Here is a 25,232-nt window from a genome sequence, read left to right as displayed (position 1 = left end):
AGGAGGATCACATCTGAGGCCATCCTCAGAAACTTAGTGAGATCTAAGACACCCTTCAGTTCAATTCCCAGGATGAAAGGAAGGAAGGGAGGAAGGAGGGAGGGAGAAAGGATTGAAACTATTGCACTATGTATGACAGCCACATTTTTTTCCCATTTTTTAACTCTAACTTGTTATGCAGAATGCATTATAAATCATATTACACACATAGAGCACAATTTTTCATGTCTCTGGTTGTACACAAAGTAGAGTCACACCACTCGTGACTTCATACATGTACTTAGGGTCATGATGTCTGTCTCCTTCCACTGTCTTTCCTACCCCCATGACCCTTCTTTTCCCCGCCCTCCCCTCCTCCCCTTTGCCCTACCTAAAGTTTGTCTAATCCTCCCACGCCCCCCATCCCCACTATGAATCAGCATCCTTAAATCAGAGAAAACACTCGGCATTTGGTTTTTGGGGATTGGCTAACTTCACTTAGCTTTATATTCTCCAACTCCATCCATTTACCTGCAAATGCTGGGACTTTAATCTCTTTTGAAGCTGAATAATATTCCATTGTGTGTATATACCACAGTTTCTTTATCCATTCATCTCCTGAAGGGCCTCTAGGTTGGCTCCACAGTTCAGCTATGGTGAATTGGGCTGCTATAAACATTGGTGTGGCTGTGTCCCTGTAGTGTGCTGTTTTTAAGTCCTTTGGATATAGACCAAGGAGAGGGATAGCTGGGTCAAATGTTGGCTCCATTCCCAGTTTTCCAGGGATTCTCCATACTGCTTTCCATATTGGACAGGCACAAATTTTAAAGCAGAAGAAAACTCGGAAGAGTGGGCTCTGAGGCAGCCAAATGAGGAGCCCGGGGAGGGCTGCTTTCTGCCCTCCATCCTGCATGGTACCTGTGCCCAGCCCTGGGCCCCTGGAGAGATGCTCCCCCACCTCAGTGTGAAGGTGTTCTGGTTTCCAGGGATGGCAGTACTTTACTGGCTTAATTTTTTAAAAAAATTAAAGGAGCTAAATGGTGCTCCTAGCTGGAAAGTCCATAAATGGAGCTTCCGTGGGGAGACAGGCCCGAGAATCCCGGCACCTTTAGTCTTCTCTCTCTGTTTCTCCTTTTCTTACGGACCCACGTCTCCACAGTGCAGGGACGCAGCTGGGGTGTCCTCTGGGCTCACTGGTGCTGGTCTGTACCCCGAGAGGGAGAGCCCCCCCATCACGTGTGGCTGGGAGCCTCCTGGAAGAGCCTTATTGTGTGGGTAGATCACCTCCTCATCCCTGGACTGCTGTCGCAGTGGTGAGTGGCCCTGATGTGGGTCCTGCCCACATCAGCAGGTTCCCACTGACAGAGGAGCAGTAACGGGCAGGTGAAGCCACAGTAAATACAGGGTTCCCTTTGAGAACTGGATGGAAGCTGTGGACCCTCTGCTCAGAAAAACGCTCAGAGATGCTAATGTCTGCATGCAGTTTGCACAGCGTATTCAATCCCAAGTTGCAGATCCTGCCTCGTAGAGCAGGGAGGTGGGTACAATCAGCCCAGGATTCCCTAAGGGACACAGGCACAGCTCTGGTCCTCAGCCTTCCCCTGCCTTTGCTCTTTCAGGCTAACGAGATGCTGTTCTGTGGGCGGAAGCTCACGGCCCAGGAGGCCTGCAGCAGAGGCCTGGTGTCCCAAGTCTTCTGGCCCACCACATTCAGCCAGGAGGTCATGCTGCGGGTCAAGGAGATGGCATCCTGCAGTGCCGTGGTGAGTTCCTGCACCTCCGGGGCTTGCTTGGCAGTGGACCCCTGTTAAGAGAGGACAGCCAGGCCTAGAGGGGCTAATTGGCCTTGCAGAGTCATGCAGGGAGTAAGGGAAAGGCCCTTGCCTCTGCTCAATGCCACAGGCTTAATTCAAAAAGAAGGGTCACCCTTGGGGGTGGAGTGCTACTCCATGGACAGTCCTGAGCCCCACAAAAGCACAACGCAGAAGCACGGCCAGTAGAGGCCTGGGAATGGACCCGGCCCAGGGGACTGGTCTGGGCTGCACTGTCCCTGGACTTGATTTCTTCTGCCCACCGAGTTCTTGTCATGTATAAACCTGCTGCTCGCCTCTGAAGACACCCTGAAAAACAGATAAACAACACCTCCGCAGAGGTGCCGGTTTTTAATTGTGGATGCTTCTCACGACAGCGTTCTGAGCACGGGAGAGACAGGTGGGAAGGGAGGGCTGGGGGTACTGATGCCTGGGGCCAGTTCTGGAGCAGAGATGTGGGCGCTGGGGAAATGAGACCCCAGGTTCTCAACTTCAGAAGTGGGCGTTGGGCTGGGTTTGGGGGCCATACCCCACCTCCCTTCCTTTCTCCCTCCACCTGTTCCCCACCCAGCTGTCAGGATTTTCTCTTGGCCTCTTCAGCCCTTGATTTGTCACCTACTGTGTATCCACTTGATGATGGTGGTGGGGACGCTCTCCTTGCTGGTGAGGGGGCCTTGCTAATCTCTCTGGATTTGCCTTGAACCTTCCTGATGTCTGCGTGGCCAACTCGTCCCACTTTGCCTGAGACATTTTCTGGTTAGCACTGAACCCCATAGTCCTGGGCAAACAGACAGATGGGATCATCCCGGAGCCGGTTCCCAGAGGCAGGTGGAAAGGCTAAGCAGAGGAAACTCAGGGCAGAGGCTCCCAGCCTCAGCGAGGCCAAGAGGGGACAGGAGGCCTGTGCTGCAGTCAGGAGTGGGGTCTGTGCCCTGGGGACAGTGGGGGACACTTAGGTGAAGAGCTATTGAAAGGACACCAAGGAGACATGCTTAGCAGAGGCCTGTGACAAGAAGTACTGCAAGGAAATCTTGGGTCCAAGAGCTTTGGGGGATTTCCAGGAGGAAAGCTTCCCGTAGCAGGAAGCTGTGTCCCTGGGAGGTGGTGCTCCTGGGAAGGATGGAGGCCAGTGCCTTCCGGCACCTTCCCACTACCTGTGCCCCTTGCCATGCTGGGGAGTGAGATCCAGCCACTGGCACCTGGGCACTCTCATCTTGCTTGTTTTTCTGTTGGGAAGCATTTTGGGACGGTGTGAAGCTAAGCCTTGACCTTGGTGGGCGCTGGTGGAGGCCAGCAGAAGGATGCCAGAAGGCCTCACTTCTGACCACACCTCTGGTGGTGGGAGGCAGCAGCACTGCTCTGGGGGTGGCCATACCCCCCACTTCCTGCTGTGCCATCGCTGGGCAGCAGGGCCCCTGGGCCGTACCACCTCCTCCAGGTCCTTCTGTAGTGGCGGGTAAAGTAGGACCAACGCGCAGCTGAGGAGCCAGGGCAGGAGCCCAGGGAAGTGCTTCTCACAGAGCCGCTGTTCGCGGGGTCCTGTTGACCCCGTGGCTAATGTGACCGCCACGGTTACTGCTGCTCATTTCTACTGTTAGTGCTCAGGTTCCTTAGCATCAGCGTGGCTTCTGTGAGTCAGTACTGTAGGATCACTGCTGTCACCACGGTGTTTATTGCCCATTACTACGATCATTGCCACCATCACTGTGATTCTTATTCCTCCTCTACAATTACTGGCACTGTGTCACGGAAGTCACTCTGTAGGACCGTTGCTGTGACCTCTGCCGCGTTCTTCGTCACTGCCATCAGCACTGGTAGCTGGAGTCATTGTAATTCACGGCGACTGTTACCACTGATGGCTTCAGTTACTATGATTGATTGCTATAGTATTAATGTAAGAGAGTGATGATGATGAGTGTGATGGCTGCGGTTATCACTGGTCCTCACTACAGTGTTGACTGCCGGTGTTGCTGCTGCTCTTCCTACTAAGCCTCCTGAGGACACAGCTGTTGGGTGGTGGGTCTGGCTGCCTGGACGGCCGTTTGTTCATTTCATGACACTGTTCTGTGTTCCTAGCGACTTTGAGTGAGGTGTCGCTGTTCCTCACAGATCACGAGAATTGATCCATTCATGGCGAGGGGAGGGCAAAGCAGTGTTTCACAAACTTTTTTTGTGACATCCAATAAAATGACGCTGCATTTGTGTTACCCCTGAGTAAAAGACGGGGCTCTTGTGACCTGGGGTGCCGTGGCCCCCAGTTGTCCCAGGGGCAGAGAGCTCAACCTCCTGAGCACCCGGCATCCCTCTGTGCTGGGACACAGAGCTGGGAGGCCCCCTGAAGGAGGCTTGGTGCATGGGTGCCCCCCTCACCCATGTGCGCAGGTGGAGTGTGGGCCCCAGGGCTGACCCCTTGCCTCTCCCCAGGTGCTGGAGGAGTCCAAGTGTCTGGTGCGGAGCTTCCTGAAGTCGGTGCTGGAGGACGTGAACGAGAAGGAGTGCCTCATGCTCAAGCAGCTCTGGAGCTCCTCCAAAGGCCTGGACTCCCTGTTCAGCTACCTGCAGGACAAGATCTACGAGGTCTGAAGGGCTCCAGCTCACTTGTGCCCATGCTCAGGGCACCTGACTTCCAGCTCAGCCCTGTGTTCCAGCCACGGAGCCCAGCGTTGCCCTGGCCAAGGAGTCTGTTGAGCTGTCTCTGTCCCTAGGGTCGTGTCCATTTCCTTGTGTCCTCTGGTCGTCCTCATTGGCTTGATTCTGTGTAACAGTGGGAAGGGCAGCGTCCTGGGCCTCCCACACCCCTCCCAGCTGGTACAGAGGTCTCCAGGGCTGCGTCTTCCCAGGGCTCCGCCAGGTGCCACTGGCCTTTCCCCACTTGCTGACATGCACCACCGTGGTCCAGGAACGGGATGCCACTCTCCCCATCCTTCTGACTCAGGCTGTGTCTGCACAGTGCCTCTGAATTGGAGATGGGGCCCTCACGGCTCTCTCTGGCTAAGTGTAGATCTTGTGCCAGGGGACGATCGATCTTAGGGAACTCACAGACCATTGAGCAAGTGCTTGTTTAGACCTGGCTTCAGTCTCCTCTCCAGTGCGAATCTGTGTGACTCTTAGGGCTTGGTCTTAAAACCCAACCAAGTGATTTACAAACCCAGATATTGTACATTTAGAAATGTTTTGTTAAATATATATTTTTAAAACAATGTAAGTGGAAATTCTGATAATTTATGTGTATTATATGTAAAGCTAGTTTTGCAAAAAAAAACACATGAACTACTAGGAAAATGTTTTTTTCTTTTTAATTGGACTTGTTTTATTTATTTATTTCTGTTTATATATTATGATGTCTGTTGTTCACACAGATCTTATTTTCATACTGCCCTGGACCAAATACCAGTCGAGGTTCATGCCGTTTGGTGCATTCTAGCAATGAACCGCGAGAAATACAACTCAGAGGGAGGACGGCAGGAGGGTTCTGGATGCAGAGGCGGCTCTGTGCAGGCCCCTCTGTGCGTGGCGGGATCGCGTGATGCTGGCTCTTCAGCCTTGTCCTTAGGAGGGATCCTGGTGGAGTTTTCTCTTCACTCACTGTCTGTACAGAGATAAAGGGTTTTCTCTGCCCGAAAGGTCCCCAAACACACCCAACCCCTGGTTGTGTGACATCAGGAAGGGGTCAGGTGTAGGCCCACCTGGGGGTGGCACCCTGCCTGGAGTGTTTTTCCTCTGGCAAAGGCCTGACCCGTGTTGTAGAGACTTCTGGGTGTGCATGTGCAGGGGTCCTGGCGTGGGCCTGAGCGGGCCAGGGAGAGGTCCCCGTCCGCTGCGCTCTCTGCCGAGTCTTAGTTGTCTTGCCTCCGCAGCCGGATGCTCCGTCTTTGTTCTGGTTGTTGACTCATGGGAGGCAGCCATCACAGGAGGAGGCCTCCCTGTCCCCATGACCCGGCTGCAGGGCTCCCAGCAGCTGTATTTGGACCATCACACTGAAGACCCTGCATCTGCTACAGGGAGTGGGGTGGGCTTTGGGTCTGGGTTTGAAGAGGCGGGTGTGGACATCAAGGCTGGAGAGGAGGCACTGCTTTTCCCCAGTGCCCGTTTCTTCTCCCGTGGCTGGTCTCCTGTCGGCCTTCCCAAAGCCTTGGACCGACCTTGTTCCCGTGTGTTGTAGCAGAGAATCTCACCGCGGCTGCATCCTGTGTAGAAAGGGCCTGGCGTTGTTTAGCTTCTGGTGGGGGTTTGGTGGCACTCAGCCACTACAGAAGCAGTGCCAGGTTCTCGCTGGAATTGGGAGGTGGTAGAGGTTCCTCCATGTAGATTTCTGTCTTTGTTTCCTGCTGAAAGAACCAGAAATGTTTGAACTTTGCACATATCATCAACTCCAGACCTCTGAAGGCTCCGTAACAAGGGGCAGGCCTGTGAAACCCTCCTGCAGTGGAGTCCACTGCTGTTACCGTGCAGGTCCTGGCGTGGCAGGGAGACTTAAAGGCAGGCTGTGTCTTGGCTGTTTGCATCAAGTCAGTTCAATAAGGGAGTTCCACCAATTGTTCAAAGTTATCGCCGTCTGTTGCGCACTGAACCACTGGAATTTTCACTTTCTGGGTCATTGTTCTTGCCACCCTGCAGATGAAATCCAGGTAGCTTGTAGAAATTGATCTGGGATGAAGAACACCGTAGTTACCTCAAGGTCTGTCCTAACAGCTGTCTCGAGAGGGGCTCAGACTTTCAGTTTTTATCTCATACCCCAGAGGCCTTTCTCTTCTGCTTCCCCGACCCCCGTCCCCCGTCCCCCATACCTATCCTTTCCTAGAGCCTGGACAGGTCTTTGAAGAATTGTCATTGGTCTTGGAAGCCCCATCCCAGAATGCCTTTGGGTTTGGAAGAACAGCTATAAGTGGGAAGTTGGGGGTCCCTCTCCTTAGTCGGGGACCATTCTGACAATCTACTTCTCCCACTGCCCCAGCCCGGGATGGTGGACTCCCGGCATCCTGCATGGGGCAGTGGCACTGACAGCCCGCTCCCGGAGGACTTGTGCAGAACCTCTGTAACGGTCAGACCCCTTCCTCATAAGGAAGCCACAGCCCAGTGCCATGTCACACTTACCTGTCCTCTCCCACTCAGAAATGCTGTCAGTGGGGAAAAGCCATCACCATTTCTTGCTCAGAATGAAATCCGGTAACTATGAGAAGGAACTAGAGAATCAAATTAAAATAGTATTCTTGTTTGGTATAGATTAAACTAGGCCATGTTCTCATGAAGCATGAAAATACATTCTCCCCATATGAAGTTTCATGAGGTCAGAAAAATAGTAGCCACAGCGGACTTGGAACAACGCCGCCATATCCCTGCACAGCCACATCTAAAAATAGCCTTGACCGAGTGCTGAATCGCATGTCCCATTATTAATTGTTGGATTTTAAAAAATTAAACCCTTTAAGTTTCCTTAAGAAAACTTTTAAAAAGTTTGTAAGCTTTTTAAATTTGGAATTGAGTCACATTAACACAATTTTCCAAACTAGTTTCTGTGGGATTTTTTTTTTCTAACAAAGAGAAACAGATAAAAACAACTGCAAATCTTCCAAAATGAATATTTAAAATGCAGAATTGCTTTTGTCCTGGGTTCAGACACTTGGATCTATTGTATATATTAGTCTAGACCCTCTCACTAATATACACAGTATTTAAGACTCTAAATGAGATTTCTTAAGTATTTTATTTTATTCTCTGTAAATGGTTTTGTAAAATCTTTAAAAATCGACACTTTGCCTTTGTAGATACATCTTCGGGGGTTGTCTTGCATGTATATTTTTGTTGTAGATAAGTGTTGCTTAGTTCTTTCTGCAAATTTTGGTTGAAATGCTTACAGACTTTAATACAGTATATATTTTCAGAATATAAACTTTTATATTTCTGTGGTAAGTTAAGATATGCGTTTTAGGCAATCTTTTCCATTTTTATCACTTGTTCTTTAAAAAAAAATAGCATACTGGTTTGGTGCCAATGAGTTGTTTTGTTTTTCTTTTTCTTTTTTTGATCTCTTTTTGTTTCCTATAATGCTCTTACACTGTTGAAAGAGCAGGTTAATTTTCTTTTCCTAGAAGTCATTGAGTTTGAAGTATACTTTGAAAATGTATTGAATTTGTGAATAAGCCTTACCATTAGGATCAGTAAACCTTCCAACCTTTGCAACTACGGATGTAGTTTAAGATCTCCCCATAAATTCTCACTGTGTGGCGGTTTGATGGAGTTTGTGAACAGAGCCTTAAGCTTGTTGCAAAAAAAAATAAATAAATAAAAGGGTAATACGGGTTGTTTCCTCCTCATCAGCCTTGTTGGCGGGCTTGGCGCGTCTGTGGTTCATGGCTGATCTGAAGAGTCTGGTGCGTTGATGGCGGCAGGGACCAGGTCGACTCCTTGGTGGTTGACTTTGGCCGTGAGATTGGACCAAGGGCGGGTTTTCTGGAGCCACTTGCATGCTCTTCACATAGTTCAGACACGGTCATGGGGAGGGAGGGCTGCTGGTTCATCATCTGTTCCAAACAAACAGCATTTCCTGCTCCGGACCCTGGCGGTGGACCCCAGGTTCCTTGCGGATGAACTGGAATCGTCCCGTCTGGCTGTGGTCAGCACTCCTTGAGAGATGCTAACAAAAGTTTACATATAAGTCTTACTGTGTAGACAATCTGAAGTTGGTTTTAGTTCCATAATCGGCATTCCCATGTGTTCCCTGTGTCCCCTCAATGAACTCTGTGTGTCGAGCCAAAATAAAGGGAGGTCACAGGCCAAACTGGAGGCAGAGCCCAGGCCCAGGCCCTGGATCCGGGCAGCAGGCACAGGCTCATCAGCAGCGGATCTGCTGTGTCTGGGATCTAGGAAAACCAGCTGGAATTTGGAATTTGTTTTCAAAATAATAAAATATTCCAGTTTCTTTGGTTGCTCCCAGTTCACTGGCTGATGCTCTGTACCAGCACTTTAAATAGGATCCTGACTTCAGGGCTGTGGTACAGGTAGTCACTTGGTTTGCAAAGTCACCTTTGCAGCCAGCAGAATGGAGAGTTGCTGATCGGCTTCCGATTTTGTGTGTGTGGCAGTCAAAAGCCAATGTCTTGCATTAAGCTCGCCTCTGTGTTGACCTCACCTCATTGGCCCAACATCTGGCCTGATGCTGGAGCTCATTGACTCTGGGAAGTTCAGAGATTATATTATAGAGTTTTCCATCTAGTATTTAATTTGTCCCTGTGCCATTAGTCCCAGCTTGAAGTCATTTGCCAATGTCTGTGTTGACAGGATTGTGAAAATATTGCCTTTCATAAAACCAAGGACCAAAGATTCCATTAGTTCAACAAAGCACGAGTTTCATAGATTGTAGGCACATCTAGGCAGAGGTGTGCGAGCGTGATGGCACAGAGAAACCTCTCAGTCCCCCAACCTCACGCACACAGAGGGACCAGTTGTCACTGAGAAGGCTCTGAAGGTGGAGTTTCTAGGTTGGTACTCACTAACTCAGGTGGGTGTTTCTGCTGTGTAGTCTAGGCCTTTGTATTCATCTCATAGCAAGTGGGAATCTGGCCTTCCTCTGGGTTATCTGACCTGTGTAGATCCCTCCATTTGCACCTGAGCCTCCCGCTTGGGTTTTACAGGTGGATCTACGCTGGGCAGTGGGCTCCTATCATTGCCAGATTCCCATCTCTTTGTTCTGCATCCACCCATTCCAATTCCTGTTTGGGAGGGGAAGAATTTTCCTCCGTTCCCACACTAAGCAATGCTCCATTCTCATTTGTGATGAAATCATCGACCCATTGACCAGTTGAGAAATGACTGATGCTGAAGAAGTGCTGTTCTATTGGTAAGGCTTATTACCAAACTTCTGATAACGAAGCAGGCTACCAAAAACATATCCAGCCCACCCCGGGAGTGTTTGGGTTTGATCATGGGTGTACACACACACACACACACACACACACACACCAAAATCCACGGAGACCTTTGCAAATTAGACTACTCGTTTTCTTTTGCCCGGTTGTCATGGGAGAGTCTTCAGCTCGTTCTGAATATGTGTACGTATGAGTACTTCATAGAGTTGTGAAGCAGGTTCCGCTGACCCACCCGTTCTCACCACGTTGTAAATATTTCCCCAAGCTGGGTACAGTGCTGAGGGATGATAATCTGATTTATCCAATGCTGACTGTCTAGAGCAAATTGTACACTCTCTTTGTGAATGGTCCTGTAACGTGTATGAACACATTTCTGGGTGCCTTAGAAGTTGTATTTTTCATGTGTGCTAATATGCAGTATTTATACATTGTGAGAAGCTGCTTTGAATAAAAAGGTTGAAACTTCGTCTCCATTTGCTGTGTGTGCCCTTTTGTTTGTACCCTGTGCATAACGTTCACAAACAGGTTCTGGGGTTTCTGGGGCCTCCTGGGGCTGAGATGTGATGTGTGTAGGCTGGGTCTGGGTTCCTGAGAGCCCAGACACCCAGCTCCCCAGCCCAGGTCCAGCCAGAGGCTTCGGGCACTCAGGAAGGCCGTCGCTGGGGGAAGAGCCTGAGGCCCAAGGGACCCAGGACCGAGGGCCACAGCAGCAGTTTTTGAGGGAGCGGATAGCCTTTTCCTGTCCCTGACACATCCAGCGGGCTTTCTCGTGCAGGAACTTCCCCCCTGGGGACAAACCTCCAAGGATCTCAGTCTCGTACGGTCCCAGCTGTCATGCATGGCCAGCAATGACATTGTCACTATGAACAGTGTCCTCTCCCCTGCACGGTTTCATTGCGTTGGTCATCACAAGGCTCCTAGGAGAGGCACATGATGAGGAGCCCTGGCTTCCAGGGCGTAGCTTCAGTGCATTGGGGGGGCTCCAGGGAAGAGGAGGGGGAGTCTTTCAAGGGTATGGTCACAGGGAATTCTGGGTAAGGGATTTACTTGAGCTGATCCATCTGTCCTGCAGGCATCTGGGTACCCACCCACCCATCCTCTGTCCTCCCCCTTCCATCCTGCAGCCATGGCTGAGCCCCCTGCCCTGTCTCAAGAGCTGCCCAGGTGCTGGGAAGCAGGGGTTACCCAGTCCCTGTCTCCAGGAGCGTGGAGCACGGTCAGGTGGGGAGGACAGGCCATTCTGCCGTGGTTCTCAAAACATCCAGAGTGGAGGGCTGCGGAGAAGACATTGTCACAGTCACAGGCACCCTCCCAGTCAACAAGATGGTGACATTCCTTGTTCACATCCACAGCGTCACCTTTCAGTCTGCGCCAGCCGGCCTGGGTGGCGCCCAGCACCTCCCCTCAGCGGCCCCTCCTCTCCTTTCTGTGTTCTCTTGTCCATGTCATTATCATCGTCATCGTCCTCATTGTTTTGAGTGCCACTGCTCTTCCTTCAAGGTCCCAGCTCCATGCTAGGTAGTCAAGGTCAAGCCGGAAATCACGGCTTCTCGCTCTTCCGTCCTTCCGGTGGAGTGGACGTGGCCTGGTGGGTGCTCAGGGTGCAGCCTATGTAGGGCAAAGCCGGCTGTCGCTCCTCTCGGGCTATTTTGATGTGATCTTGTGCTGAAGGAGCCCCTTCCCAGCAGGGGAGAGGGGGACCAAGGACAGACTCCTCATCCACAGAAATAGCAGCCTTCGGCGGCCATGCGGATCTGCGGTGAAGGACTGTGGTCACTGAGGTGACTTCGTTTTGCCTCTCCGCGTGCCTTTGGGTCTGGTCAGTGGGAGCAGTTCTTCCCCAACCCAGATGAGGTCCGGGGGAGCCCTGGGAACTTCCTGGTCCTCACAGGTAGTGACTTCCTGATAGTCACGGGCTCCACGTTGCATCCACGAGTCTTTGTCCCCAACCTCACTCAAGACGAAGACTGCTGGTCCTCGCCAGCGTCCACTGCCTTTTCTGGCTGGGCTGGGAGAGCTGGGAGGACCTCATGTGACGGTGCCCTTGACACGTGGGGCTTGGCATTCTCCTGGCCTCATGGGTGTTGATACCTGACTCTCTCTCACGGGGCATTTTATAGGTTCCTTGGCAACTCCCCGGGTTGATGGTGGACAGTCCCTTCTAATTGCCCGTGAACTCTGTAATACTCAGCCTTTTGGAGTCGACTGGCCCCTGGCTAGCAGTCTCCCTTTTCCAGTTGGGGTCTATTGTCCCCCTTAAGGCGTGGCAACCCCCAGCCAGCTCCTTGCCGTGCCTGGACCACAGGTAGCTCACGGGAGACACAGCAGCCTCTGCCTTACGCCGGGCGGAGCTTGTCAACTCTACTTCTTGTCCATAGAACTTCTCAGGCATGAGTCGGGCACCATCAGCTGTGTCCTCCTAGGGGGCACACGGAAGGTCACTTCTCCTCCAACTTGAGATGGAAGGGAAGGGCTCTTTGCTTATTTTCCAGGTATGTCATGGGGGGTAGTACAATTCTCTGCCAAAAAAAAAAAACCCAAAACCGAAAACCCTCTTTACGCACACTTCTAAGCTAACGCTGGACACACAGATGGCAAAACCTAGAAGCCATTCAGGCTCCCTCAGGTGATGGTTCCGTGTGTGGGGAAGTCTCACACGAGACACTGCAGGGCTTTGCGGGTTGAAACGGGCCTGAACTTGTGCTCCAAGTGGGTGGGGGGCCCTGGAGGCTGCAGGGAAGGGTGGTCTGGCTGGGCTGGCTTGTGCTTCCTCAGATTCCCTCCACGACAAGAGTCAGAAAGCCCAGGGAGGGCAGAAGCAAGGACACTGACGAGACCTGGGACTGTCCATCGGGACCTCGACAGAGGCAGTGAGGAGTGAAGGCCAAGTCCATCTTGAAGGCCGACCAGGATTCTCAGGTGAAGCAGCTGTGGAGAGAGGGTGGCCTGGGGCTCGGGCCTGAGCCGCTGGACAGCTGGTTTCCCCAGCTGAGGCCGAGCTGGGGGCCTGGGAGAGTAGGCTGTGTGGGGTTGCAGGAGCCCAGCTGAGGCCCACTGTCACAGGCACCAGGTGTGTGGCCCTGCTCAGCCGTGAGGTAACAACTGTGCCTGCCTCTGGGGATGATTTAATGATAGAGATTCACACACACAGAAAGTGGATATGTATATGTGTGTCTGTCCATAAGTACATATGTACAATTTTAAATGATATTTATATATAAAATAACTTTAATGTATAATTAGCTTATATATGATTTAGAAACTTGTTGGCATATAGTCATTTTTAATGGTTAATGAAATTTACTTAAGAGATTTATATATAAATGTGTATATATTGCATGTAGAACAGTTGTTAATATCTAGTCACTAACGACTAAAGGAGATTTTGATCTATTTGTACGTATATTCAAGATCTTACATATATGATTCTATAAGTTAGATTATATGTCATCATTATACATTATCTTACTGACACACTCACTATGTAATGATTCAATGTGATTTCCATACATGTATGTATATATGTGAGATTTCATATGAGATTTATGCAAATATTATAGGAAAGCTATATATTTAAATGAGATTCTGTGCGCATGGATCCATGGTTACTCCTCCCTTGGATTTGCCCGTTCACAGCAGCTGTGGGAGGCTTTGTAGAGGCAAATGGCTAGAGAGGAAGGCAAGACAGTAGGCCATTAGGTTTTACTGGAAAGAGCGTGGCTGGGAGTGAGACAACCTTGCATTTAAGATCTCCAATGTGGCTCTGATAAGGTGACACATCCTGACGATGTCACTTATCTTTTCTGATCTGTACCACAGGCACAGCCGTACCTACTACGTCATCACGAGGAGGCTAACCGGAGCTAACCGCAGAAGAGGGGCAGCTCATGGCCAGTGCACCCCAAACGTACCTCCTCCTCTTTCCCTTCAATGGACACCTGGCTGAAGAGTGGGGAGAGGGGGGGAGGGAGGGAAGTGGGAGGCAGAGCCTCTGCCACTCTGTCCTCAGGGACTGACATCCAAGCTGAGGTCATTCAAGAGTGTCAGAAGGCCCCACCCACCGGGAAATCCCCCAGCCAGATGGGGTGTAATTTAATAACCTCCTGGATTAGGCCTTAAAGATGATCTGTGGTGTAGGGTGGTGGGGTCTGCTGCCTTCTCCACTGTGTGCAGAGACTCACACACCAGGACAGCACCCAGGGCTGGGCCGTGCAGGTGTCCCCCTGTTGTGGAACAGAGCCCTGGGCTCTGCCAGGACAGGCAGCAGGTGTGCTGTCTCAAGGTCACAGAGGACCTGAAGGGTTCCATCTCCGTGCCACACGTGGTGTGCAAGGGCCCCTGAGCAAACGGTCTCATGGACACTTTCACTTCCATACAGAGCCACGAGCGGCCCTCATGGGCCATCTGGGGGGTGACAGGCAGTTACCTACAGGAGATTCAGACCTTGTGGGCCAGTTCCCCGGGGGGTAGATCCGTGGTTGACAGCTGTTCTGTTTTATCTTTTTTAGAGTCTTGTGGCTGTGTCTTTACAATTGTATGTCCTCTTGGCCACATTTCCTGCCCCGTTGTGGAGACTTTCTCTCCCTCATCCCTTCCCAGTGTGTAGCGTCCTTCAGCAAAGCTGTCATCATGCTGGACCAGGAGCGGCCGGACATTTGGAATCAAACTCACCTGGGTTCAGATTCTTTCTCCACCACCATGTGGCATACTGTGGATGGTATAGCTCCTCTTGGCTGCAGGTTCTTTGCCTAGGTTTGTGGTTGGTTTGTTGTCATTGTTGAAGGATTAATAACTAACATATGCAAATAAGTTATTAAATAATGTACACTTGCCAGGTGCCATGGCACACATCTGTAATCATGGTGACTTCGGAGGCTGAGGCCGGAGAATTGCAGGTTTGAGGCCAGCCTCAGCAACTTAGTGAAGCCTTAAGCAGCTTAGTGAGATCCTCTCTCAAACTAAAAAAAAAATTGAAAGGGCTGGAGATGTAGCTCAGCGGTAAAGCACCTTTGGATTTAATCCCTAGTAAAAAATATAATGATATGCACTTATTCAGGTTAGTTCCTTCTTGACAAAGGATATTTATGCCCAATCTTTTGTAATGCCTCCATTTAATGGAAGAACACAGGGGCTCAGAGAGGTCAAATGACTTGCTCAAGGACACAAAGTGGTCAGCAATGGAATAATTGCAAAGCGAATGTCTTCCCCTGGATCTCACCCTTTACCCAAATCCCCCAAATGTTAACGTTTTCTATAGGCATGACACATGGGTGGAGACTGGAACCACTCTTCTTGTACCCACTCATGGTCACTATAGGAAAGGCAATCCAGGTGCAGACCCTGGGGTTAGTGGTGCGGAAGGTCCCAGGGGACTCCAAGTCCTGCAGGGCTGGGGCTCTCAGGGACCCCTAGTGATTTCTCTTTAGAGGAAGAAAAGACCCTCACAGCTGGCAGGAGGGCGGATGGATCCAGGTGGGTGGGTCCAGGGAAAGAATGGATCCAGGTGGGTGGGCCTCCCTCAGGAGTATCTCTAGGGCCTGGCTCACAGATTGGGCCTCTGGGGAAAGAACTTAGAAAGGAGGGGTCTATCGCCTGGTCATGCAACATTGTGCATTTATCAGAGACTGTCCTCACCTCCCGGCCAGGATTCTTGGCTGGACAGCAGATATCAGGAACAGTTCGAGGGGTCTGAGAGCTACCTAGCTCGCTCGGAAAACACTTGTTTTTTTTTTTTTAGTTGGTGGGCTTTATTTTCTTAAAGAAGCTTTATGTTTACAGTTGAGCAGACATTACGGGGCTCTCAAGTGGCCCGCTCCCTCCCGCCCCTTTTCTCTCTCTCGTTGACATTTCGCATTAATGTGGTACATTTGTCACAACTGGTGATCGAACATGATTCAGTATTAGTCACCGGAGCCCGTAGTCTCCCTCGGGGCTCAGTTTCATGTGGTACATTCTGTGGGTTTTGACGAATGGCATGTATCCACCATTACATGTCATACAGAATGGCGTCACTGCCCCCAAATCCACTGTCCTCTCCTCATTCATCCTCCTCTCTCCTCCCCAATCCAGGCCACCATGGATCTTTTTACTGTATCTATACTTTTGTCTTTTCCAGATGTCACCCAGTTGTACGTAGCCTATTCAGACTGGCCTTATTTGCGGAGCAGCACGCATTTCGGTTTCTGCATGTCTTCTTTGTAGCTGAGCAGCCAACTTCTCTGTGTCACTGAGAATACCCATTGCGTGGTGGTTCCACAGGGTGTTTTAATCCACTCACCTATTGGAGGACATCTTGGTTGCTTCCACGTTTGGACAATTGTAAATAAAGCATGCACGTGCAGTGTTTTGTGGGGACCTGCTTTTTCACCTCAGCTGAGTGCATACTTAGGAGTGCAGGTTCTGGGTAGCATGGCAGGATGGTGTTTAGCTCTACTTAAAAAAAAATTTAAAACAAAACCTGTTAAATTGTCTTTCCAAAGTGGCAGATCTATTGCATTCTCACTAGCAATTACTGAGAGTTCTTGCTGCTGCTCCCACACCTCGTGCTCATCAGCGTTTGGTGGGGCCCGTTCTCGTGGACTTGAGCCATGAGGGTGCTTTCCCGAGTTTCCTCCGGGGGAATCTCTCTCCCCCTCCCATAGTCCCCTTGGGTTTCTGGTAGAGGAACACCCCGCCATGGCTCAGAGGTGCTAGGGAGACCACGCTTACTTTGCTTCACCCCTTGTTTAAATTTCTACTGGGAGCGGAGGCTGCTTGCCTGATCCATGGGCCTTGTTGACGGAGTCCCACACACCGGGCATGCTTCTGGTCCCTGGGTGGTGTGTCTCTTGGGGAAGGGCTGCCACACTTTGGGTTTGCCGCCTGAATGAAGGGAAGAGGAGGGGTCGGGAGAGGAGAAAGGGAAAAGGAGAATGAGAAGGGCGGGGGAGGAAGTGTCCAGGGGATGGCACAGGGTTCCCGAGAGGTGTCTCATGTTACACCGGGATCTCAGGGTGGAAGGCTGGGCTCCCATTAGTCATTCTTGAGATTCTGTTTTGGATCCTTTGTGTTTCTCAGTTGAGGAACTAACAGGGGTTAGGTTTTCCCAATTCTTCAATAACGGCCACATCATGACCAGCAACAGCAACAGTGGCAGTTGATCCTCATACAGCTGCTGTTAACTCTCTGCAAACAAACGCTGTTGCCTGTCTGTAATGCATCAGGGCTTTAGTCGGGGCACCACCTGTGCTGTATCAGGAATCCTCACAAGGAACCCGAGAGTCCTGTATTATGCCCTCCAGGGAACTTGGCTTTTGGCTCCAAGAGATCATGTAGCCAAAATATGGCAGGACCATACTTGGAGCCCTGCTCCATCTGAGTCTCAAGCCACACTTGTTTTGAGGCTATTGATACATAGGTCGTGATTACTGCTCCTGTTAGTTCTCCAAAAGGGAGATGACTGGCTGACCTGAGCCTCCTCATGCAGGACACACCACCACCCAGCGAGCATCCCTGCCAAGGTCATCCAACCTGGACATGATCCTGGGTCTGAATCCCAATGTCCAGGGAATCTGAGGACAGAGACATGCTGTACCAAACTCCACTGATGCGATGAGTCCAATCTAGCATGTGGGGAACCACACAGCAAAGCATCTCAGCCCCTGGTTCCTAGACCAAGAGAATTTCAAAGAAAACATACCAATGAGCTGAGGAAACCCAGAAGACACACCTGTCAGTCACCACGCGTAGAATACTCCCGGGCCTGATTTGAACAAATAACTCTGTGTATGTGTACGCACGTGAACACGTGTGTGTGTGTGTGTGTGTGTGTGAGAGAGTGAGACAATCTGAAAAAATATTCAGAACTCCCTGCCAGGAAGGGAACTGCCAAATCAGGCTGATGAAGATGGAAACTCCAGATGTCACCAAGTTTCCAAACACGGGCACCTTCGCGGTGAGTATCAAGCGTAGCTGGGGTGTTGACTCATGACGCTGGGCAGAGTGGCGGGGTTGTCCCCCACAGTCAGCCCACTGCCATCTTGGCACTGATTGTCAGTCTTTCTTAGGGCTCAACTGTCCCCACAGCTCACAGTGGCTGGTCAACCCTGAGGGACGCTTCTTCATTTAAACACTTGCAGAGCTCAGCCCACCTGGCCTTGGAGTTCCTGGGTGGCAATTCGGAACCTCATCCTCCCCCAGTGCATGTGGGGTGGGGACATGGGGTCAAAGGGAAGACGCGGGTCTGATGTCACATGGATCCTTTACTTTCCCATCATTAACATATTAGAAATGAAACTGAGAAATTAAGGCATCCTAGGCATCTCTCTCTTGAAACCCCAATACCAAGTAGTTGCTATGTCCTTGGAATCCGCCCTCCTCAGCAGCGCCCTCTCATTCCCACCATGATGTTCTTTCACCACCCCGACCCCTGCTCCTGGACCCTACCCATCAGTCTAATCCAGCATGTCCTAAATTTTACCTTTTTGATTTGCGGGGAGGAGTACCAGGGATTGAACTCAGGGGCACTCAACCACTGAGCCACATCCCCAGCCCTATTTTGTATTTTATTTAGACACAGGGTCTCACTGAGTTGCTTAGCTCCTCGCTTTTGAGGAGGCTGGCTTTGAACTCACGATCCTCCTGCCTCAGCCTCCCGAGCTACTGGGATTCCGGGGTACAACACCATGCTGGCTTTGCCTTTTTGATTTTTGCCGCATTTACCTCTCATATATACTATTAACTCTGCCTATATGTTAGTTTACATTGACTATTGCTTAAGATTTGAAATTGTGCTACCTACATAAATATCTATAAAACATATACACATGTAATTTCTTAAAAATAATTTTTAAAGACTTAGCTATTGTAATAAGCCTGTGCATGACATAAAATACTCTCGAGCAGACCTTGGTGTGTGCCTTGCTCTCTGTGAAACTCTCCGCCCATTCCTTACTGTGCAGCAGGCCTGGTCTTTTTAAGATGCGAGTTTAAACAGGGAACACACTGGATAAAGAGTCTTCTAAGGAATTGTACCAGATCCAGTTCACGCACCTTCCTGGCTCTGACACGTCCTGCTTTCTGGCCAGGGCGGTCCTAGCAGTGTCTCCTACTGTCCCCCAGTTTCGTAACGAGGGTGTTGTTGCCTCCTCGGCTGCTACAAGTCACAGTCACTGGCAGGTACATCCTGACAGCCCTCTGCCTGCCTTGAGCCTGCATGGCCCAGCTTCTCCTGCCCAGCAGCTTCCCAGCTGGCTCAGGTGTGAGACCCTGCAGGATCCACCTGCCTCTGTGCCTGCCACCTGCCTTGAGTCCTCAGGTAGGAGCGGACCACCCACACGGTGACTGGTCACTGCAGCGGTGCCCCAAGGCCTGTCTTCCTCCTGCAGACGGATGTTTCAAAGGTGCGAATCTTCACAAGGGCTCCTCAGAGATGCCTGGAGAAGCCAAGATCACTTGTCACCAAGCTGCTGTGGCCAGCTGGGCAGTGACTTCCTTCGCTCTTTTCCCTGCCCCACGTAGGACTCATCAGTTCTTGACTTTGCCCCCTGTGTTTCCCCCCGAGTTCTCTGTAATGGCCCCTCTCTTGCTGCATGTAATATTCACACCTCTCTCTCTCTCTCTCTCTCTCTCTCTCTCTCTCTCTCAAATGTTAAGTTCCACAGGGGAGATTTTTTTTCCTTTGGTCAATTCTTGTGCCTTTTGTGAATGAATATCTGTCCCCTCTCCCCGCCCACCCACCCACGTTACTTGAGGACAGGGCCATGAATGTCCCTAGCAGCCATCCGAGGGCCATTCCAGGCTGTGCGGACAGAAGCATGGTAAGTATTTGGTAAATGCATGCATGGAATTCCATCAAATCATCCAGCATTTATTGAGCAATCATCATGAACAGAAAAGCATGCTGATGTTCACAGGGTACGGGGTTTCTCGCGGAAGACAGGCTGTGCGTGAGTCATCAGGGAGCCAACCTGATTCTAAGAAGACACCCAGAAGATCCGCGTCTCCACTCGGCCTGTCAGCAGCTTTTCCTGCTGAGTGGAAGTCACCGCCCGGCAGCGCAAACTGTTGAGCTCACCCGGAGTCAGACTTATCCACAGATGGCCTCGCGAGGACCACTGCTCGGGGCCTCGTGGGGAAGGAGCCCCCTGAGCAGGACTGAATCTGGGCCAGAAGCTTGGCCAGCACAGGGGTCAGTGTGTGAGGCATGCACACACCCAGAGGACTCCCCAGGGCCCAGCAACTTCATATGGAAGAGCAGCTTCATATGGAAACTTGGTGAGGTGCCGAGAGCACAGAGCTGCTGTTCGGTCACCGGGGCGCTAGGATGCTGCTGAGCAGGGATAGGGACGGCCCCAGCTGGGTGGCTCTTGAGCAGAGAAAGGCACCTAGCAAGAGGGCACAGGGCAGGCAATGGGGTTGGGCACAACCACAGACCCTCCCATGGAGAGAAGGTGCTAGAAGTGGTGGGGAGGGCATCTGGCAGGCCCATGGAGCTCCCAAGAGGGGCACGTTCTTGAATTCATCCGTGATGCCCCCGTGGACTCAACTAGGGAGACAGGAAGCCTATCAGCACTGATGCGAGGATTAAGTCAGAGAATGCAAGCATTGACATCAATATTGCTCTTTGTTTTTTATTGTTGGGTCAAATAAAGCTCATGTGCATGATGGTTGATGATTGAATTAAATGATATAATTCACGTAAAGCTCTTAACGTAGAGTGTTTAATAGTTGTTAGCTAATATTACCATTTTTATAATCACTAGCGATGGCGGCGGTGCTGGTAGTCGTGGGAGGAGTTTAAGAATGGACGAGATGCTGCTCCACTGTGTGTGGGTGTCTCCGTCTGTTCCAGCTGTATCCATAAAATATGGCGTTTTATGACAGAATGCCAGAAACTGGGCAGCTTATAAACACCTGATATCCACTCCTCACAGTTCTGGAGGCTGGGAAGTTCAAGGTCACGGTGCTGCCGGCTCCCTGTGTCCTCCACATGGTGGAAGGGCTGAGAGCCTCGTCAGGAGGGGACTGATCCCATTTCTGTGGGATCTGTCTTTATGACTCAGTCACCCTCCCAGAGTGCCACCTCTTACAATGTCACTTTGGTGATCAGGCTCCCATATAGGAATATGAGGGGAACCCAGGCGTCCAGAACCTAAGAGAGGGCTGGGGGACGGAGGGAGACCTTTTGATCAGCCTCACCCACCGTGGCCCCTGTTTTTATCCCTGGACTAGTAACAGGGCCTGGGATGCCGGTTTCCCACTTGGTCCACTCACTCACGTGGACTGGGGGCCGGCTGAAGACCCTGTGGTTTGGGGATGTCTGCCTTTCCCTGCCCTTACTCCTCCAGGGATTTTTCTGAGGAAGAAAGGGGAAACTGAGGCTGGGGGACTGCAAGATCACTGAAAAGTCATGCTCTTTCCTGCTCCAGGAAAAGTCACTTGGCCAGGTTCTGCTCAGTCTGCAGATGAAGGACCCAGGATGCGGGAAACCCAAGGCCCTCAGATCTCAGGCGGGTTGGCGCCAGCCGCTGGCACCACAGCTGAACCTCCAACCCCCTTGAGCCCCGGGTGCTGCCTCAGGTGTGAGAAAGGCCCCTGGGGGGTGATGGGAGCAGAAGTGCAGGGCACGGTGGCTTGGATCTGAGCTCCATCTGTGTCCCCAGCTCTGGGAAGAACGTCCTGGCCCAGCCGAGGGCAGAGACGCCTGCTGGGTGAGCTGGAGAGCTGGTTTGGCCAAATGTTCTAAATTTAGAAGGGCACTTGGACGCTCCCTCCCTGGCTTTTGACTCAAGCCCAAGGTCGGAGCGGGTTGGTGTATTTTCTTCTCCCTGGGCTCCCCGCGGGGCAGGAAACCTGCTGCCCTCTCGGGTCCCTGAGGGCCTGGCACCGGCACCAGGTTTATAAATACCTCTCCCTCGCCCGGCAGGTCCCACCCGCCTGATGGACAGGGGTGTCAGGGTTTCCGGAGGAGCCTCTGCACTCAGGTGGTCATTGAGGCTGGTGTGTCCCCCCTACCTGGGGAGGTCCGTGGCAAAGGCATGGCCTGACCCCAGAAAGCACCGCTGTGGGGAGCTGCTTCCTCCTCACAGGGCCTTGCTGGGCAGGCGGGAGCCCGGCGGGGCAGTGACGTGCCTCTTGGGCCCACCCACTGGAGGAGCTGGCGGTGGGCACTGCATGTCACTAAAGGGGTGACATAGAGGAAAGGTTACGGGGGAGCATTTGTTGAGCACAGACTGGGTGCCGGGCCTGTGCCAAGCGACTCCATGCTGGCTGGCCACGGGGGCTGGCGGTGAGCGTGCCCCGTGCGCCAGCACCCGCAGAGCTTGCACACGGACTCCGAATGATCGGCACAGTGATGGAGGGACCGAAAGGGTCCTGTCTCTGGGAACTTGACCAAGTTGCCTTTGGCACCTGCGCGGTTCCACTTTCCACCATGCCACATCGCGAGCACGCGTCTCTGACCTGTAGCCCGCTGGCCAATGGAACCACCTACGAGGTCTTCAAGTCCTGGTGACTGGGGTTCAAATTGCTGGAGGGCCACTTGTCGAGGACAGGGCCGGATCCTCCAGAGGGATCACAGCCTGGCTGTTCTGTCAACTAGGAAGGACAGCAGGGTCCTGTGACGAGGAACGGGGCTCCTGCAGGGCATGACCCGGGAGCAGTGGAGAGGCCCAACCCTGAAGGCCAACACTCTTCAGGGTGTCCGTGTGCAGCTCTGCGCTGAGCGCCCTACACGTTCCGGTGAGCCCTCTCCGCCACCTCAGGAAACAGCCCTTGTCAACCTTATTGTTTAGAAGAGACATTCGATGGTCTAAGAGGCCAAGTGACTTCTCCGTGGTCTCGTAGCTACTACGTGGTGGAATGGGGCTTTGAATCCAGAGAGAGTGACTCCGAGTCCTGGTCTTAGCTCATGTCTACTGCCTTTGTCATCAACGTCACATCCTCACTATCATTTTACCGGGCTTGATGCTACCCTTTAACCCCCCCACCCGTTAGCCCAGGACCCCCTCTGGGTGGAGATGGTGCCCACACCCTGCTCGGGCGTGGCAGCTGGGTCTCAGCGTGAGTCCGTGGGGGTGGTCAGTGGTCCTGCGACTGACAGGAGGCTTGGAAGGAAAACCCCCTGTGAACTCATCTAAGAGGCCATTTCCCCTTTCAGCTCAAAGAAATCAAGGGCGGATGGATCTTCAGCCTGAAATTTCTGTGGAAGGAAGCGCTGAGGAGGAGGTGCCTGAGAGAAACCCCGGAGTCTAAGAATCTTGCTTTTCCTCTGCACGCTCCAATATGAAAGCCACTGGCCACACGTGACTTTAAGTTTACAATTCCGGTGAGTTAAAATGAAATAAAATCGGAAATTCTGTTTTGGAATCGTCTCAGCCACACTGCAAAGGCGTTATCAGGAGAGGCCAATGGCCACTACAGGAGAGCACAGCTACGGGACATCCTCCTCATCCAAAAATTGTCCCAGAGAGAAAGAGAGAGAGAGAGAGAGAGAGAGAGAGAGAGAGAGAGAGAGAGAGAATTTCTTTCTTTAATATTTATTTTTTCATTCTTAGTGGACACAACATCTTTGTACTTGGTGCTGAGGATCGAACCTGGGCCGCACGCATGCCAGGCGAGCGCGCTACCGCTTGAGCCACATCCCCAGCCCCCAAGGCTCAGCATCTTATGGCCACCTGTCACAGGCCTGCTGGGCCCCAGGCGGAGTGTTTAAAGACGCCTGCGTTGGAGTCAGGGCTCCGAGCTGCCATTTTCCAGACGTGTAGCTGAGGGCAAATCAACAAACCCCCTTGGGCCTCAGTTTCCCCGACAATGAGATGGGTGTACCATGACGCCACAGGGATTCCTGGGACCACGGAGGAGCCATGTCGAAAATACCTGCGCAGACCCAGCCGTGAAGACGCGGCGATTCTCTTCCCTTCCTGTGGTGTGTGTTGGGGGGACCCCAGCCTCCGCCCACTCCAACAGGCTCACAGCCCAGTGGCCTGTGGCCTCCCTGCCCTCCCCTCAGCCTACCCTGGAACCCAGCTTTGTCCCCAAGTTTGGAACTTTGTTTTGCAGGTTGATGTTCCAGGAGGACAAGGTCACGGGCCTCCAACCCTAAACAACGCAGAAACACTTTCCCAAAGCAAAGGCTAGAGGTGGGGGGCATGGGGGGCAGGGGCCTGGCAGTCACAGGAGCAGGCTCCCTCCGCCAGCTGCCACCCTCTTGTGCCCTCCACCCTCAGTCCCCTCCTTTGGCCTAAGGTCCACTTCCCAACTGAAAATCCGCACGTCTGTGGCCCCGACCCTCAGACTCAGCGTAACAACCCTGACCCCACCACCCTCCCCTGGGCGGGGCACTGTTTAGAGGGGTTCATATGTGATCTCCTGTCAGTCTTCTCATGGGTCACATTATGGGCACGTTTTGCAGGTGACAAAATTAGAGCCATTAGAGTTTCACTAACATGCCCCCAATTTTTGTAGCAGGTGAAAATGCAGAGCTGGGAACGGAACCCAGACCTGCGGATCCAGTGCCCACTCCCACTGGACCCAGAGGGTGACACGTGGGGCTTCACAGCTTCAGTGGACTCCTGTCCAGCGCGGGGCAGAAGCCCAGGCTGGCTCTGAGCTCTGAAAGCTGGCTCTGTGTCCCCTAGCAGTGGGCACTGGGCCAGCCACTTAAAGTCTTGAAAAAACTGGGCTGAGTTTCCGTTTCCCTGTCTGTCCAGTGAGGATGGTGTCTGCCCCTCAGGGTGAGGTGATGGGGACTCAGAGACTGACGTGTGTCTGATGAAGCTTTCAGCCCACAGGGTCCGACTGAGTCTGCGGCCAGCCGTTGGCAACTTCTGCCCTGGACGGGTGTCTCAGCTGCAGCCCTGGAGGCGCTCTGGGCGGTATGGTTCTTTGTGGTGGGGCTGCCCTGGGCATCGCGGGAAGTTTCGCAGTGTCCTTGCCCCCTACCCGCCCAATGTCAGCTTCAAAAACCAAAATGCCGCTGAGCACGGTGGCCTGCACCTGTCATCCCAGCAGCTCAGGAGACTGAGGCAGGAGGATGGCACGTTCAAAGACAGCCTCTGCCAAAGCAAGGCGCTCAGCAACTCAGGGAGACCCTGACTTTAAATAAAATGTAAAAACAGGGCTGGGATGTGACTCAGTGGTTAAGCACACCTGGGTTCAATCCCCTGCACAAAAACAAAAACATGTCTCCAGAGATCGCCAAGTGTTCCCGGGGGTGCAGTGCCTAGTGACAGCCGAGAGTCCCTGCAGGAAGCAGCAGACAAAGGCGGCCAGGCTGCCAGGGCGGGCAGGTGGGGCTGCGATCTGCCTGGGGAGGCCAGTGCTGGCGTCTTCTGAGGACTGGCACCCAGCGCACAGTTCCAGGGCAATTATCCCAACAGAAGTGCTGTCATTGCCCCAGGATCGGGTTTCCTCCTGGGCCATTTCTTTCGAGGCTCCTGTTGCTGTTTGTTTATACTCATCCCAATAAAAAGCGTGTGCCCAGCTGCTGGGGGCATTGATGATGATGGGAGGGTCGCTCCAGACGGCGCCTGCAAATCCCCCCGGCAGAGGGTCCTCCTCTGCTGCTCTGCCTGGCGGGCCCTGGAGGGGCCAAGGT

The 25,232-nt window shown here is 52.2% G+C and overlaps 1 protein-coding gene across 1 annotated transcript in view; it reads left to right on the top strand.

The window, feature by feature from the left end:
• Cdyl2 (chromodomain Y like 2) overlaps nucleotides 1-5,388 on the top strand; it is a 160,325-nt gene extending 154,937 nt beyond the window's left edge. Inside the window, exons 6-7 of the mRNA XM_076838661.2 lie at nucleotides 1,599-1,742; nucleotides 4,215-5,388. Of these exons, the coding sequence (XP_076694776.1) occupies nucleotides 1,599-1,742; nucleotides 4,215-4,373 (303 nt within the window). The 3' untranslated portion in view covers nucleotides 4,374-5,388. The remainder of the gene's footprint in view (nucleotides 1-1,598; nucleotides 1,743-4,214) is intronic.
• Nucleotides 5,389-25,232: the final 19,844 nt, after the last annotated feature.

Source organism: Callospermophilus lateralis, chromosome 18 (assembly GCF_048772815.1).
Source record: "Callospermophilus lateralis isolate mCalLat2 chromosome 18, mCalLat2.hap1, whole genome shotgun sequence".
In the NCBI taxonomy this organism is placed as follows: Eukaryota; Metazoa; Chordata; class Mammalia; order Rodentia; family Sciuridae; genus Callospermophilus; species Callospermophilus lateralis.
Note: the sequence above shows the minus strand (reverse complement) of the source record. Positions and strands in the feature narration are given on the sequence as shown.